Source organism: Pogona vitticeps, chromosome 1, assembly GCF_051106095.1.
Source record: "Pogona vitticeps strain Pit_001003342236 chromosome 1, PviZW2.1, whole genome shotgun sequence".
NCBI classification, from domain to species: domain Eukaryota; kingdom Metazoa; phylum Chordata; class Lepidosauria; order Squamata; family Agamidae; genus Pogona; species Pogona vitticeps.
The window spans coordinates 268,246,435-268,263,274 of record NC_135783.1 but is presented as its reverse complement, the minus strand read 5'-3'; the positions used below and the strand labels follow the sequence as shown (position 1 = coordinate 268,263,274).

General features: G+C 40.2%; 1 protein-coding gene across 1 annotated transcript; it reads left to right on the top strand.

Moving 5' to 3' along the window:
• The first annotated feature begins 627 nt into the window (after positions 1 to 627).
• OLFML1 (olfactomedin like 1) lies at positions 628 to 15,196 on the top strand. The gene is made up of 3 exons (XM_020797224.3): positions 628 to 1,160; positions 5,878 to 6,169; positions 11,906 to 15,196. The coding sequence occupies exons 1-3, from the start codon at positions 1,017 to 1,019 to the stop codon at positions 12,682 to 12,684; spliced, it is 1,215 nt and encodes a 404-aa protein (XP_020652883.3). The 5' UTR covers positions 628 to 1,016; the 3' UTR covers positions 12,685 to 15,196.
• The last annotated feature ends 1,644 nt before the right edge of the window (positions 15,197 to 16,840 follow it).

Sequence of the window (16,840 nt, the reverse complement as noted above, 5' to 3'; positions counted from 1 at the left end):
TGCAGGACCAACCAAAGAGATTTTGCTGCCTCTGCAAGTTCCTTGCAGTGGTTCTTAACCTTTGTTACTCGGATGCTTTTGAACTGCAACTCCCAGAAACCCCAGCCAGCACAGTTGGTGGTGAAGGCTTCTGGGAGTTGCAGTCCAAAACTCCTGAGTAACCCAAGGTTAAGAACCAGTGCTTTAGGGGAATGGCATCGCTCACGTGGCACACAGAACTCCAGTTCTAACAGAAGGGAAGTGCCACAGAATCCGTTCCATAGAGATTGCCAATGCTCCATTGCCTCACTCTGTCTATTGGAAGAGCTGGCTCTGCCAACTAAATTGGAACTGATGTCCAAATCAAGCCAGATGAGATTGCTTTCTGAATTGCTGAATCAGGAAATGAACCCAGTCTTATGATCAGTGCATACCATCTTGAGAACACAGTTAGGGCAGTGTTACTGGTAGCAGACTCTTGAAGCACAGATCAGCCAAAACAAGCAATGCATTCTTCACACATGATGGTGCCAAATGGATTTCCTATGCCAATGTACACCCATTTAGGGGGGAAATGTCTTCTATAATGCAGTCCTTAGATATGCAACTGGGCAACTGTTCGGCAAAAAGCGAAGCAGCATCTGAAAAGGGTACAGACAGTGTGGAAAAGATTCTTGCCTGCAATGTGAACATACGTGCAAATCTGAACTCTACCTACATGCTGCTTACAGGGAGAAAGGAAAGATCGCTCATAAATTTTGCTTTTTGCTTGCCTACACGTTTTGTACAGCCCCCTTCAGAACATCTGGATCCAATCAAAACATGAGCCGGAAAGCACTTTCTCAGCTCCCAGAAACAAACTTATCTCGCTGAGAGCTTTGCACAACTTTATTGTATTAATGAGATGATAGGAGACTAAACAGCCATTTTAAATTACTCAATTGCGACATTGTTTTGCTGGTTTGAAGAAACACCCACCATAGTGCTTGGCTGAAATTACACTGAAGTGTCAGATTTTGGATGTTTTCTTCTGCCTTATGAGATTTACCAAAGCGATGGGAGCCTTACAGCTCCGATTCTTATTGGTTTCGGTTTTTACAGGCATTATTGGAGAAGCACAATACCTTATGCCAGATGCTGGATTGGTGCACTATATTGACCAACGGATTGTCTCCATAGAGGTATGTAAACAATTCAGTATGGGTGCTCTGCTTTCACCTAAAGATGTAGTTCTTTGTCTTTGTGAAGAACATGGGTCCTGTCCATTACTCTTATAAATCTTTCGCCTTTTACAAACTTTTATATCCGAAACTTTTTTTTCCTGCCTAGTTTAACGGACTTCATAGGAAATAGGCAAATGTTGTTAATGAAGAGAGATCAGGAGAGTTGCTGCTTTTCACTGATTTTATCAGCAGATATAGCATGCATATTTGCAAGAGTTACAGTTAAGATGACATTAACCATTTACAGGTTCACTTGAAAAGTGAAAACATGCACAAGCTATATGAAAGAGTAGACAGATTGTGTCCACATGTTTTCATCTAATGCTGATCTCAGGATGAGGATACTATAGGAACAGGGATTTTAAAAATCTCTCATTTATTTACTTTTGACAATCTGCATGAACGTTGAATTCTACAAGTACTCTGTTTGATCTTTGCGTTTTGATTCTAAACTTCTGCTTCTGACTCTGCCCGTTGTTTCAGATTCAGATAGGTCCATTTTTTAAAATACCCAGAAGATAACTTCAGGCTCGAATCTCAGTTTTGTTCCTATTACAAAACTGTAGATCATACAAATCATGTCAACGATGATACTTTAATCATCATAACTTGAAAATGGTGTGTGGATTAAAAGACCAGCAGCTTGTTCTATGTGTACGCTGTGTTGCACCAAATACCAGAGTAAGTTTATACTACTGGAGACCTCCAAATGTTGCTGGACTCCAATTCCCATAGGCTCCATGTTGCATAGATAATGGTAAGTATCAAGAATAATCACAGTTCATGCGAAGGGCAGAAATTGCCCCCTAGAGCACACTATCTGTATGTGTGTGGTATTAAGTCCCATTGTATTCTGTGCAGTTTGTTCCCAAGTATGTCTAATAAAGATTGTACTGGAACTATTATTGGCATCAATGGAAGACTTAAAAGCTGGATTTGGCTGTTTCGTTCCCTTCCTGTGTACACCATTCAGTGACCTAAGAACATTTTTAAACTTCCTATTATGTTGTCAGAAGTTCATCTAATGCAGACTAGGCATTGTGTACAAGAGGAAAGAGTCAGTTATTTCCGAGCAAGCCTCCTAAAGCAGCTGCCAGCCACGCAGGATGTCGGCATGGCTTTATCTTCATGCTGGAACAACCATTGACTGACAGGGTTCTGGTTAAGTAGAGTATAAGGATACTACCACACAGAAGGGCAGCTTGGCAAGCCTCACAGAAAGGTAAGGTAAAGGTAAAGGTTCCCGTTGACATTTAGTCCAGTCATGTCCGACTCTAGGGTGCGGTGCTCATCCCTGTCTCCAAGCTGTAGAGCCAGTGTTTGTCCGTAGACAGTTTCCCTGGTCACGTGGCCAGCACCACTGGACACAGAACACTGTTACCTTCCCACCAAGGTGGTACCTATTTATCTACTCACATTTACATGCTTTCAAACTGCTAGGTTGGCAGGAGCTGGGACAAGTGACAGGAGCTCACTCCGTCGAGTGGATTCGATCTTACAACTGCTGGTCTTCTGACCTTGCAGCACAGAGGCTTCTGCAGTTTAACCCGCAGTGCCACCACATCACAGAAAGGGCAAAAACAAAAGAGGAGAAGTCAGGGTGATCCCAGTGATTATTGTGGATGGCTTAAAGGACAATCAAGTGGTTGTGAAGGAGCAGGCAGAAACTGAATTGCAGATGATTGCTACCACTGTTACTTGATAATCAGTGATTACTAGGGATGATGATGATGATGATGATGATGATGATGATGATGATGATGATGATGATGATGATGATGATGATGATGATGATTACTATAATGGGCACTGCTATATTTAATCACCATGCAATAATTTGTCATGGGTCAATGCATATTATGTCCTCAGACAGCTATTCACCAAAATGAAAAGCATCACCTTCCAAATTTATGAAGAGCAATAGTTGTGGAGATGTCACTGAGACTCATTTTTCCTGACTCACAGACCTAAGCATTGTAGTGCTCATCTCAGGCAGAAAGTGATAATTAATAATAGTCTGTTGAGTCAATTCTGACGTATGGCAACACTTCTAAAGGTTTTCCAGGTAAAGAATACTCAGAAGACATTTACCATGCCCTTCTTCTGTGGAGTACCCTGGGACTGTTCAGCTTGCCCAAGGTCACACAGGCTGGCTGTATTCACAGGAGGCATAGTGGGGAATCAAACTCCCAACCTTTGGCTCCACAGTCAGATACCTAAACCACTGAGCGATCCAGCCAGATTAGGCAATAACTACTACCCTTGAATTCTTCCCTGACTTGGATTTTAGCCCAACCTGGAGAAGAAATACAACTCCCCCCAACTGCACCCACAACCATCAGCCAGTCCCCAAACCTCAGTCCTTATATTATAGTCTTCTGGTCCTCTCCTGTTTTACTTATTGGCCACTTGAGTAGCTTCTGCTGCTGTTGAGGAGGCAGGAAATGGAAGGAAGATAATGTCCCTCCCCTTATCCTGAATGTCAAATTTTCAGCCACACAGATTACACCAGTATAATCTCTATTCCCTCACATCTAGGACAAAAGGTGAGAGGAAAATGACTTCTTTCTTCACTTTCTCTCACTATCCAAAAATGAAGGACAGGCAAATAGTCTAGGGAGGAACAGCTTCAGCTTCAAGAAAAAGTACTAAGTGGAGTTGCTCCCTTGGCTTCATTCCTTCCAGCTGTGCAACATCTGGATCAGCAGGGGCCTCACTGCTGTTTTCTGCCAGCACAGCTACTATTTTTGCTGCCTCCTGGAAGGAAATTATTAAACTGCAATGAAAATCTGCAATCAACTGTTGTCTAATTCTTGAAGTCCAAAGTGCAGAAGCTAGGTGCTTCTTTCCCTTTTGCATTTTGAAGCATACTTTTACAAATTTAGAATGTAAATATGATTCAGTTAGTTAGTTAGCTAGTTATTCAGTACATTAGTAAATTGCTTTTCTGTTCATCAGAAAATAAAATAATAAAGCATTCTAAAGCAAAGAGTTCTTTTAACACAGGTTTTAAACAATGTTAAAAACCAAAATACTGTACTGGGAAAACCATACAGTTTTTGACTACTCGCTTAAAGCTCAACAAGAATGGGGCCAGCCTGTCTTCTCTTGGGTGCAAAAATCCTGTCTCATGTACACACTGTCCTACTTACTGAGGGTGCAGCTACACAGTGAGAAAAATGCAAATTCAATTGCTATGAAGTCATGCCAGAGAATTTGGGTTTTCTGGGATCTATTCAAATTAACTGGCCACACAGGGGAATTGGCTAAACAGTCATCTTTGCAGTTTGTCAACATAGCTCTCCTAGGAGGCAAACTACAGAAGAAATACTAGTAAGCTATGAACAAGAACAGAATAGCAATTTCCTCATCTCATTTCTTTCGGTCATTTTCTCTGTATTTTTGCTGTCTAGGTGCCATAGTGCAACAACTCTGGCACCAAATTGTTTTTTTTTAAAAAGAAAAGAAAAAAGAAATTACATATTCTGTTTGGGGCCTAGAAACAGATCGGCAGCCATTGGAGTTGCTGCAATGAGGTGATTATGTGATCCCCGTAACCAGCCCAAGTTAACAATCTGACTACAACATTTTGGACTTGCTGAAATTTCCAAACACTTTCGAAAGGCAGACCCATATAGAGCCCATAACAGTAATCCAGACGATATGTAATTAAGGAATGTGTGAAACAGCCTGAACTGATGTGAATGGCTCCAATTGTTGGGTTTTTTTTTTTTTTTTTAAAAAGTAGAAGCCCTAACAACAAAAGAAAAAAACTGGGGGGGGGGAGCTGATTTGCATTAGCTTTTACATCATGTGGTCAATGGGAAAAATCTGAATCATTATGTCCCAGGCCCATAGCATTTCCTGCATTATTTGCCAATGTGGTTACACCCTGTGGTGGGAGGTCTGCTTCTGTTTGGGATCTTTAATTAGGCTCTGTCGTAATCATGACTATGTGGATTAAAACATGTAATGAAGATGGTTTATGTAGTTGTAAAGAAATGTAAAATGGATCCAGATTGGTTCTGTATGAAAATGATTTTGTATGATGGGAATGTTTTCTCCAAGAGACTATGGGAAAGTTCCATGTATCCAGCACCATCAGGAGATGATAAGGAGTGAAGAGAAAACATGTTGTCTAGATTTGAACCGAGATGAGGAGAAGAAAAGAACACCTGGACTTCTCCTGGGAACAGAAATAGTTAGTCTTTCAAATATTCTGGTCCCAAATGTACAAAGCTTTACTTGGAGGAGGAGGAGGAGGAAAGGAAGATCATTGAATTTAGTCTGGAAGTCAGAATTGGTGTAGTTGGTAACATATGGCCTCTAAAATACATACTCAACAGAAGTCTGCCACATATAGCACTAGTTCTAGCTCCTGAACATTTTCAAGAGCATTGTATGCCTTATCAAATTATTGCAATGGCCACTCTTTGTTTGCAAATATGTTTATCATAGTTTGTTCACTGATTTATTTTTATTTGATTTGTATACCCCCATCTACCCTAAGGACACTCTGGGCATTTGTTATGCTTAGCCTGGTGTCAGAACTGGATGAAACTCTCTGTTAAAAACGCACTTGAAATGATGGGAGGAGTAATCTTTGGACAGACCGCGTGTTTTGGGATATCTCTTACATTGTATATAAACACATCTCTTTATGTTCTAATTAAAGAACAGATTGGACAAATGCAATCAAGATATCGCAGAATATGTGGAAGAATTTCGGGAATTTTCAAAAAAGATCATGTTACGCTTAGAAGGACTCAACACTTTAAAGACAGAGCTCAAAAATGACATGGACCATTTGCTAACAAGAGTGGAGAGAGCCCAAAGGGACATTGACTACTTCGAATCTGCAAAAGAGTCACCTTATGCCTGTGTAGAAGTTGACGAAGGCCTGCTGGAGCAGGAGTTATTTGAACATGAAGAGTCCAAAAGGAAAGTCAAACTCATGCTTAACGCAAGTAAGAGCTATTTACTTATAATATTTCATCTGCTTTCCACCTGAGACAATGAATCAGTGTTGTTTGTGCATTTTGCCAGGTTTTTGCAAAAGTACTGTTTCTTATGGTCTCTAGATATGTTAACAGTTGCAGAACTAGGGAATGTGTTGTGTTCCCTCTTTCTCCATGTCCAGAACGAGGTTTCTGTGAGCAGAATTACACCTCAGCATTCCCAGAGAGGCAGCTATGTTACTCTGCTGCAAATAAAAGCATGTAGAGTCTTGTGTGGCATCTTAAAGTCTAGACCATTTATTATGACACCAGCATTTACAGACATTTATATTATTGCTGGTTTGCTAAGTTCACTCTGGGAAACAGAAAGTGGCCATAACCAAGAAAAAAGGGGGGGGTGTGACAAAGTGGCAGTGCAGCGACAGGCAACAAAAAGCCAGCTGTTTTGGATTACAACTCCCATAGGCCATGGTGATTGTGTTTACTAGGAAGAGGGAAATCACATGGTTTAACTGGTGTTTTGTGTTGTCTCTCTTGTTGCTCCCCTTGCACTCTGTTGTGAGACGAGTTGGGCATGAACTGCTGAACCGGTAGCTCATTTTTCTGTTGAAAAGGTATTTAGCACTTCCAAACCATGCCTCGTCTGGCAGGCACTCACTCAGGGGTAGCACCCCAGTTTCTCTGCCCTACCTCCTTTGGGCACTGCCTCTGAGTGGGTGCTCCCCAGAGGAGGTGGGCTTCCGAAGTGCCGAACACCTGTTCGACTGACAAATGAACCAGCTCGAACTGCCAAACCATCTCCGGTTGTGAGCGCTGAAGTGACAATAAAAGAGAAGAGTAAGATTTGCTGTGGTTTTTGTGCTTGCAGCATTGATATTTTTTAAAAGTAACAAAAGTAACTCATCAAGTAAAGAGTTAATTTTAACTATTGCCACTAAAACAGCAGCTAACTAGTTATTGGGGCCTTGGGATAGTTATAAGTAGTTACTTACCAAACCTTGATCTTATATCTCCATTTAAAGTTAGCATGTAAATTTTAACCTCCTGTGCATATGTCTCCAAAGTGTGAAAGAAGGACACAGTTTCATGGTCTTATCCTGACACATCCTAAATGATATGAACCTAGGCAAATTCTCAGTGCTTCCTCCCCCTGCATATAAATAGAATCCATAGCAGTGGAAATTCAAGTCTGCTCCACAGAGGTCTGGTTGAAGATTCATGTCTATCACAGATTACATCAGAGAACTGCCATGGGAGAACTGAGCTATATATTCCATTTATTTATAAAAATTCTCTAAGCAGTCCTGGTTAAAAAAGTTTACAAACAATACAGTCTAGAAACAGTTTAAAAATAATGAATGTACCATATAGGAACACATTAACAACCATAAATCAGTGGAGCAAAATAAATAACTGTCAAAAATACCAGGGAAAGCCTCACACAGAAAAATACATTTTTAAGAGGCATTTTCACAGCAAGGTCATGTTGCCTTTTTGGAATGTAATTTTTAGAATTTAGGGAGTCCAAAAAGTCATTTTTCCAAACTGTTCTGAAATATACAGCCAGCCATTTGCTAACTAACAAAGGCAGCTTGCTCTCGGTTTTCTTAACACTAATATTTAGTGACCAAAAGTGGGTGTATGTAGTACCTAGATTTCATTCTGTTCATATAGCAGCATGAACCAACCTTATTCTTACTTTCTAGACTCAAGCACTGTTACTCTGAACTTCATCCTTCCTCAAATTTTGTGAGGTTGTTTTGGCTTCAAAAAAAGACATACACATATGCAATAGAATAAAATAAATTTAGAAATCTAAACTTGGGGAGAAAATATTTCAGCAGTATGCATTTAAATACAAAATGTTGTGTGGATTAGAAAATACAGATTAATGTGGAAGCAGTACAGAGCAGCCTCGGTATACTGACATGGACTGGAAATCAATTGAGCCATTTATCTCTAATATATTATACATACGGTCAGATACACATATGTATACTCATATGTCCACATATGTATGCTTACAGATACACATATGTTTTACATTGCAGCAAGAATCATAATTATTATTTTGCAAGCATGAATCCCTTTTTTTTTCAGGCTGGCCCTTGATAAGGAAACTTCTTCACTGTTGCAACCATTTCCATGCAAAAGTGATTTAGTCATGATGGAACTGATGGAAAGATGTTCAGAACTCTTAAAGCCTATTGATTTTTCCCCCACTTCTAATTTAGGCTGCAAATACATGGTTAATCAAATACTTCAGAATTTGCTTTACTTATATAATGGGTGTCCTACCAACCTAGCAGTTCAAAAGCATGTAAATGCGAGTAGATAAATAGGTACCACCACGGTGGGAGGGTAACGGCATTTCATGTCTAGTCGCGCTGGCCACAGGACTACGGAAACTGTCTTCGGACAAATGCCGGCTCTATGGCTTGGAGATGGGGATGAGCACTGCGCCGTAGAATCAGACATGACTGGACTAAATGTCAAGGGGAACCTTTACCTTTACCTATATAATGGGTGAATTTGAAGTATTTATTACTGACTACATGACATAAAGGCTGATTCAAGTTAGCCCAAGCCTTTTTGCTCCCAAAGTAACTTTTTTTCCTCTGCCACTGGAAGGTGTCTACTTTTTCAAGGCAGAAGGATTTGAACAGGCTTTTTCTAACATGTTTAGTTGTGCTATGTTTTTGTAAAAATGTGGTGTGTGTTTGTAGATGGCGCTTTCGATAATATAGGTAGCTGGGGCATGATGTTCAGGACTGGGGAATATGTCCTTCATATTATTTCCTTCCCCCAATCATCCTCCATTTTAAAATATTTTTTAAAAAGTATCTTACATATATGAGATTAGTGCTAGATTACCCTATCACCTTATCACTGTGTCCTTGTTATTATCATTTCCTATATTTACACTCCATAAAAGGATTGGCAGTGGCAGGACCACAGGAAGGAAGGAAAGAAGGGGGGTTGTGGGCTGGAATGCAAATTACATTAAATCCAGTGTGGACAGTGTACTCCAGAATCAATCTGGAGCCCCCATACGAGCACCTGCTGCAATTTCAAATATAATACAGACAACAAATCAAATTACAATGTCGTTGCATCCTTAGCTATGGCTACAAGTACTGCTTATTCTTCTTTCCAGTGAAACATAACACTCTCATTTGGTTTTGATACAACGTAGGGTAACTCACCACATTTTCAAGACTTGTGGTCTTGTCCCAGCTGTATATGCAGATATTCACTATTGGAATTCAAGAACATAAAACTCCTAAAGGAAATGGAAATGTATCTCCTCATTTCATCTAAGCTAGAGTAGGGCCCCAAAGAGGGCAAGGATAAAGCTACAGAGGTTACCTAAGCCTCTTGCATAATGTTTTCTGCTACAACTTTCTGGCTTACAGACTTGTTTACGCTCATTGGCTGCAAATGTTGTACCTTATTAAAGGACATTCTTTAAACTTCAAGTAGTGTCTCTTCTTGGTTGTGTGTTGCCTCTGGCAAGACAGTTATTTACATGAGTGAACCATAACAAAGTGTCTGCCAGAACACATGGCTCTAGGAAAAAACATTTATCTCCTGGATTGTAGCATATGCTAGGCAGCCCAGTGCTTCAAACTGAAGGGGAGAAATAATGGGTTCCCACACACACACCAATACATGATGTGAGGAAGAGGAAGACTTCCAAGACACTCCGATATCAGTTGAACACATGAGCTTTTCTTGTCATGAGGCAGGGGGGCTGGAAATGGGGAGCAGTTATACTCCACTGAACACCTGGGTGTTGCGTAAATGGGTTGAACATGTACGTGGCTGCCTGCCCTGTGATTTTTGCCTGGGGTAGATGCCAGCTTCAGTCTCTGATATCTCCAGTTTGTTTTCTTCTTTAAACAGGAAGTCAGGCAGAAGGCCTATCATATACTTGATCAGAACAGCCATGTGCAGTGCACAGTGGTGGACTAATTGGATATCGAAGCCTGAACATATAGCATCATATTAAGCTGTGTTGTGTCAAGTTCCTTCTGATTGTAGGCAACCCTATGTATCAGTGAACTCCAAAAGGTCCTATCATTCATTTCTCTGCTCAGGTCTTACAAATTCAAGGCTATGGTACAAAATCAGTCCATCTCAAAAATGGTCTTCCTCTTTTCCTGCTACCTTCAACCTTTCCCATCATATTCTCATCTTGTTCTCTGTAAATTATACCAGAGCTTATAGTTATTGTTCCCATTCCAAGTTAGATACCAATGCAGTTGAATTTTTTCAGAAAGAAGCTCTTCACTTTGTTATCTTGCAGAAGTTCCTACAGTAGTAACTTTTCAATTACTTTAAAAGACACATAAATGCTACAAGATGCTGGGCTGTGGCACACAATACATTTTCTTCCTGTTTGTCTTCTTGATGCATGCAGCATGTGTTATTCCTCCTCTGCCATTCAAAGAAACTACACCCCTTAAATTAAAAGTTACAGATATATCACAAAAAGAAGAGAAGCCATTCCTTGTTGAGTTATAATTGTAATGTGATTTAGTTATTGCTTTCTTTAAAAAAGGAATTAGTTACAAGTAATTTTATTTAAAGTTATTTAAAACAAATTATTTCTAGGTTCCGGGTATTCTCAGAGTCTCAAATATATGGCAGCTTGATATAACCGTAGAGTCCTGCAAGTTTAAATTAAAACAAGTTATTCAAACATTAGCTGACTTAATGGAACTTTTGTTAACAAACCCGAGTTCCAAATGGAGCCCAGATATGAAACAGGGTCAAAGATCACCTCTTGAGCAAAACAAAAACTTACATATCTTTTATCTAAAATTAGATACACATCTGACAAGTTATTTTATACCAGAACCCCTCCCCTAAAAAAAAAACGCTCTAGTAATAAACACAGGCTTTGTTTTTTTGCTCTATTTTTAGTTGCTCAGTGGGACCAAAACAAGGGTTTCTAGACATGGGGAAACAGCTGCTTGACTTCAGAAGACAGGTATAGACTGAAGAAAAGAAAATATGCCTATAGGTATTAAAAGCATGTATGCAACAGCTTGATTAGTACGTAGTTGTATGGGAGGATCATATTAAAGAAGAATGGAATATCCTTTTCAGAAATACTTCCCTCTTTTTAGTTGGCAACCGGGACTTACATGCTTTCTGTTTGCTAGCTTTCCTTTCCCTTCCAACTTTGTCCAGGTGGTGGCCCCCATGTTTGACAAATGATGTAAGATTTGAATGTATGGGACAAAACACTAGAAAAATAGTGCAACATAAAGATGGCAGCCACACTTGCAGATGTTACCTAGGAACTCCCTAAAACAGTGGTTCCAAACCTTGGGTCCCCAGATGTTCTTGGACTACAACTCCCAGAAATCCTGGCCAGTTCAGCTAGTGGTGAAGGTTTCTGGAAATTTTAGTCCAAGATCATCTGGGGACTCAAAGCTGGGAACCATTGCCCTAAAACAAAGCTTTCTTTAGTGTGACCTCTTCCAAGAAAGCTGAATTTGGGCCAACCATTCAGTGGTCCAGTTTGTGCTTATTTTCTTAAATAAAACATAGAGCAATTCTAACAGTGATGGTGAGCATACAGCCAATTGTGGAAAATTATTTATATTTTCCTCTATTATGCAGGAGTGCTGAATGGCCATATAGATAGACAAGGAGAAAACTTGTTGAATATGCACTGACAGCCTTCTGGGTTTTTTCTATCTTGTTGATTGTTGTTCTTGTTTTTCTTCAAAGGTTGCAACTACATGATCGCAGGCATCAAGTCTCTAAAGATAGTAAAGAAGTCTGGAGATGAAAGTGGCTCATGGTTGAAAGACCCAGTCAAGAATTACCCTAAGATTTATTTCTTAAATGGAACAAAGAACAAAACTGTTATGGAATTTACAAACATCCGAGCTTTTACCGAAAATGGGGAGAAACCATCAGCTCGAAGAATTACGTTGCCATTTCCCTGGCAAGGAACAGGCCATGCTATATATAATGGCCTTTTATTTTTTCATCGACATGGTTCTTTAAATGAGATCATAAAGTTTGATGTACAGAAGAGGAGTGTAGTGGACAAGATGCTGCTTTCAGGTGCAGGAGAGACAACTGCCTATGAACTTAATCCTTCCACTAAAATAGACCTAGCTGTGGATGAACTGGGATTGTGGGCAATTCATGCAGAGTCAGAGACTAGAAGAAATTTGGTCCTTACTAAAATCAACCATGAAACGATGACGGTGGAATATACTTGGGATACCTCTTGCAAAAGCCAGAATGCTGAAGCCGCTTTCATGCTGTGTGCCACCCTGTACGTAGTATACAATTCCCCAGGGGGAGGCACGCCTCGCATAGAGTGTGTGTATGACACTTTAGAGATCATCAATCCTTATGAAACCCCAACATTTCATTTCCCCAAACGTCAGACGAGTCACTCCATGGTGCATTATTACCCCCGAGAAAAGCAGCTCTTTGCCTGGGATAATGGATCCCAGGTCATTTATAAGCTTCTGACAAAGCGTAAAGGCTAAAAACAAAACAAAACAAATTGATAGCAACCCTGCCCAATTTCCTGAGCCTACATATCACAGTGTGCGTGTGCGGGAACTGAACTGAGACACAGAGTGTGGTTTGCTTTCTACCTATTTGCCCTCATGTTAGAATTAATCTTTCAGTTTCATGACACCTTTGGATGAGGCTTTTCAGCCCTCTCCAGACATTTCCAAATGTCACAGTGCTCGCTCGCTCTCCTTTTAAACATAGCCAGCAAATGACCTGTTTTGGAGGCAGATTGGGGAGAAGGTGCCAAAGTATGGAGTTGTTGTTGTTGCTGCTGCTGCTGCTGCTGAGTGTCTCTGAGACAGAGGAGGAAGAAGAAAGGAGTGGGCAAGTTGGGGAGGGAGGTGAACATGTGCTGAGGAGCAAGAGGGTAATATCACATGGTTTTGTTTTAAACAAACAGCTCACACTTCTTAGGGGCACTGCTTTATTTCAGTTGGTTTCCCTTTCCTTTTAACTGCATTTCTCTCCCACCTACAGTATCTGTTCCCTATACTCCTTCCTTCTCCCCTTCCAAGGGCAGAGCCCTTCTGTTTGCTAGCTTTCCTTTCTCTTTCACCTTTCTGCTTTCTTAATACCTTGGGATAAGTGCATAAAATTGTTGGTTGTACTTTAAAGATCCAGGATTTCAGCCATACAGGTAGTTCCTCATCAAAGTCGATTGCAACCATTCCACAAAGTCTTTCAAAGGAGTAGTCATGTTAGTCTGTGCAAGCATATCAGACAAAAATAAACAAGAGTCAAAAATGTTGTGACACCTTAATGAGAGCTTTCGTGGATTAAGTCCACTTCTTTAGACATGAGAGTGAGACTCTATGACTGCCAATGCTTTCTTAACTGTTGTAACACTCCTTTACTTGAGGTACATTGATGACATTTTTATTATCTAGAGTAACAGAAAAGAAGCCCTGGAGAAATTCCACCATGTCTTCAAAAACTTTCATCCTAACATGAACCTCAGCCTGGACCAAACTGCACAACAGGTGCACTTTCTAGATACCACTGTGAAGCAACAGTGTGGATATCTTAGCATCATGCTGTGTCAAAAACCCACTTACTGAATTCTTCCCTCTCCCAGGCTCTTGGTGGCAAGCCTAGTACCTACTTGACACACAACACCAGACTACAAAACACCAATACAGAGAAGGGAACTAAGCCCTGCTACAAACCCAGATGCCAGCTCTGTCCCCACATCTACTCTGGCAACACAACTACAGGCCCCAGCAATGTCACACACAATATCAGGGGCCTGTTTACTTGTTTCTCAGCTAATGTGATCTATGCCATCCTTTGCCAACAATGTCCTTCTGCGCTCTACATAGGACAAACAGGACAATCTCATAAAGGGCAAAATAATTAATGGATACAAATCTGACATCAGGAATGGCAACACACAAAACCTGTTTCAGAGCATTTTAGTCCACTTAGATACTCTTTTAAACACTTGAAAATTAGTGTAGGGGGAGCCTACAAAACAAGACTTCAAAAAGAAACAGCTCAGATGAATATATGGAGGCTGGAGACTTACTAAAATGGACTGAATATCAATCAAGGTTCTCAGGCCATTACCAAGTGTGAAATGCTATATTGGTTTAGACAATTTGCCACTTATGTCAACTCTGCTACTGTTACCTTGAAGACTAATAATTGGCTATACTCTATTCCCTTACTAACAAACAATTGTCACTTTTTCCATTATCTGTATTCCCACCTTGTCATGAGACCATGATCAATGTGAGTAATCTCACTCTTATGTCTGAGGGAGTGGACTTGATTCATGTACTACCATGTTTTTGTCTCTTGTCTGTTTCTGTTGCATTTTGTTCTTTTGTCTAATACAGTAGGCATGCAACCTTTATGTTCAGAGCTATTGTGGCCACTTCCCTAGCAGTTGGCCAACTTTCTGGCAATGAACCTCCCCATATTTAGCTTGGCCAGTCCACCAATGGGAAAGATGCATTCTGCTGCTAGGACTTTACAGAAAGTTTTTGTAGAACTTGCCAGAGCTTCTGATTTCTCAGCATAACCTTTGAGAGACCACATCCCCTGTCATGCAACAAAGATGTGTGAGAGAAGGACTTTGTGGACCATTGTTCTTGTCATGCCTTTTAATCTTACCTTATTTTTTAAATAGAATTCAATGAGGTTCTTCAGTGGGGTGCATAATAATTATCTTCTGTCATAATTAACTGTGTGCTTGTTCCTAATGTAGAAGAAATAGTTTTTGAGACATAAACTAAAGAATGATGTGCTGCACATGCAGCTTTACATATGTCTGAATTTAAACTTCAAAACTAACAGTTAAGTGCTGGTTGCTAGAAATGTTATTTGCTGGGTTAAGAGGAGAGGTAGGGAGGTGAATGATATGAAAGAACCACATTGTGTGTCTTTTTGCTAATAAAGAACTGTTGCTCCTTCTAAAATAATTTCAACTGAACAGCCAGATGTCAGGAAACAATTTCCCAAATAAAACAGAGGGATGAAGTCTGCAGTCCTCATCATTGTTTAGCTGCTGATAATCTACATCAAAGAAGGTAATATATTATGTCCTCCTTTTCCATATGCCCATGTTCTTCTGCCATCCAGGTTTATCTTGGCCTGTGGTTAAACCCATAATTTTATCCAAATTGAAAACACTGCTTTCTCCTCAATCTCTTTAACATCCAAGCCACCAATCCTTCCTCTTCAGTACATGAACTCTTTGTAACAGTGCTATGGATAATTTGGGCCAGTCCTAGACATTAGGCTACCTGAAGTGAGGGAGAAGATGGAAGCCATCCCTATTCCATGGAGAGAAACTTAACAGATTAATTGATGAACCTTACTTCAGTGCTGGTCGTGGGGCAGCATCTCCTCCCACATCTAGGTGTGTGATATATTTTGACATCCTTTTGGTAAATATGAATCTAACCTGAATAAAACTGGTAGCCAGTAAACTTAAATTACAACTAAGCTAGGACATTCTAATCTAAACAAGGCCATTGTAATGTGAAAGAAAGAAAGAAAAAGAAAGAAAGAAAGAAAGAAAGAAAGAAAGAAAGAAAGAAAGAAAGAAAGAAAGAAAGAAAGAAAGAAAGAAAGAAAGAAAGAAAGGTCCTGATGGTAGTCATTTTCTCTGCTTCTCTTTGACTTTCTTTGAAAGAGCCAAACTGGTAATCTCTCCTATCCCATTTGTGGTTTGTTTCTGGATGTTGATGGTCAAGCCACCGTTTGCTTCCTCTGCCCCACATGAGGACATATGTTCTCTGGACTACATCCTTCTGTTAGGTTCTTTATGTTTGTCTCCTCACTAGCTGGCCAGAGCTTTCAGGAGGGGATGGGGATGGTATCATTTAATTAAGTAAATACAAGATTGTTATTTCAAGCTTGGCCCTAAGTAAAGCAAATTAATTACATACACACATCTTGGAAGGCAAACATCAAGATGTTGAACACATGTTCATTAGATATGCATTCCTGCTCTTGCACAGTGTTTCTACATAAAGCCAGCCTATCACTACACAGAACATTTGTAGAACATCTGAAGCCTTGTCTGCATCGGCTGTGTACCATTTGTATCTTTCTCTTCCCCTTCTCCCACACCTTTTTGGTTCCAATTTCAAGAACTCTCCAAGAATTCCCCAGGAAGAACTGAAAAAGTTCCAACTCACAAACACTTACCTGCAGGCACCTTCATTTCACTCCATTGCATTTTGGGGTTTCTGTGTGGGATTGTATCAGATTTGACTTTCCTTCTCTGTTGTGTGTGTGTGTGTGTTTGTGTGTGTGTTGTTCCAACACAAACCAAAGAAATGAACATTGAGTACCAAAACATTTGCAAGTGCAGTCATTCTGAGAGAAGGGTTGCATTTTCTGACAGAATTGCAAGGGTGCCAATTGTGAGGGACAGCTCACACATCACTCCTGTCCATCAGGTTAGAGCTCTGGTGTGGGAGCCTATGACAGGACAGGAGGGGCGGAACTATGGGAGAAAAAAAAAGGCAGTTTGGGACAGTTAGGGCAGTTGGAGAGTTAGAGAGTAGAAGAGACAGAGATATATAGAGGGATTTAAAGTGTTAAAATAGACAGGTTAGGATTAGGATTAGGACAAGGATTTGGAAAGTGAAGGAGTTAAAAGTAATAAGAAAT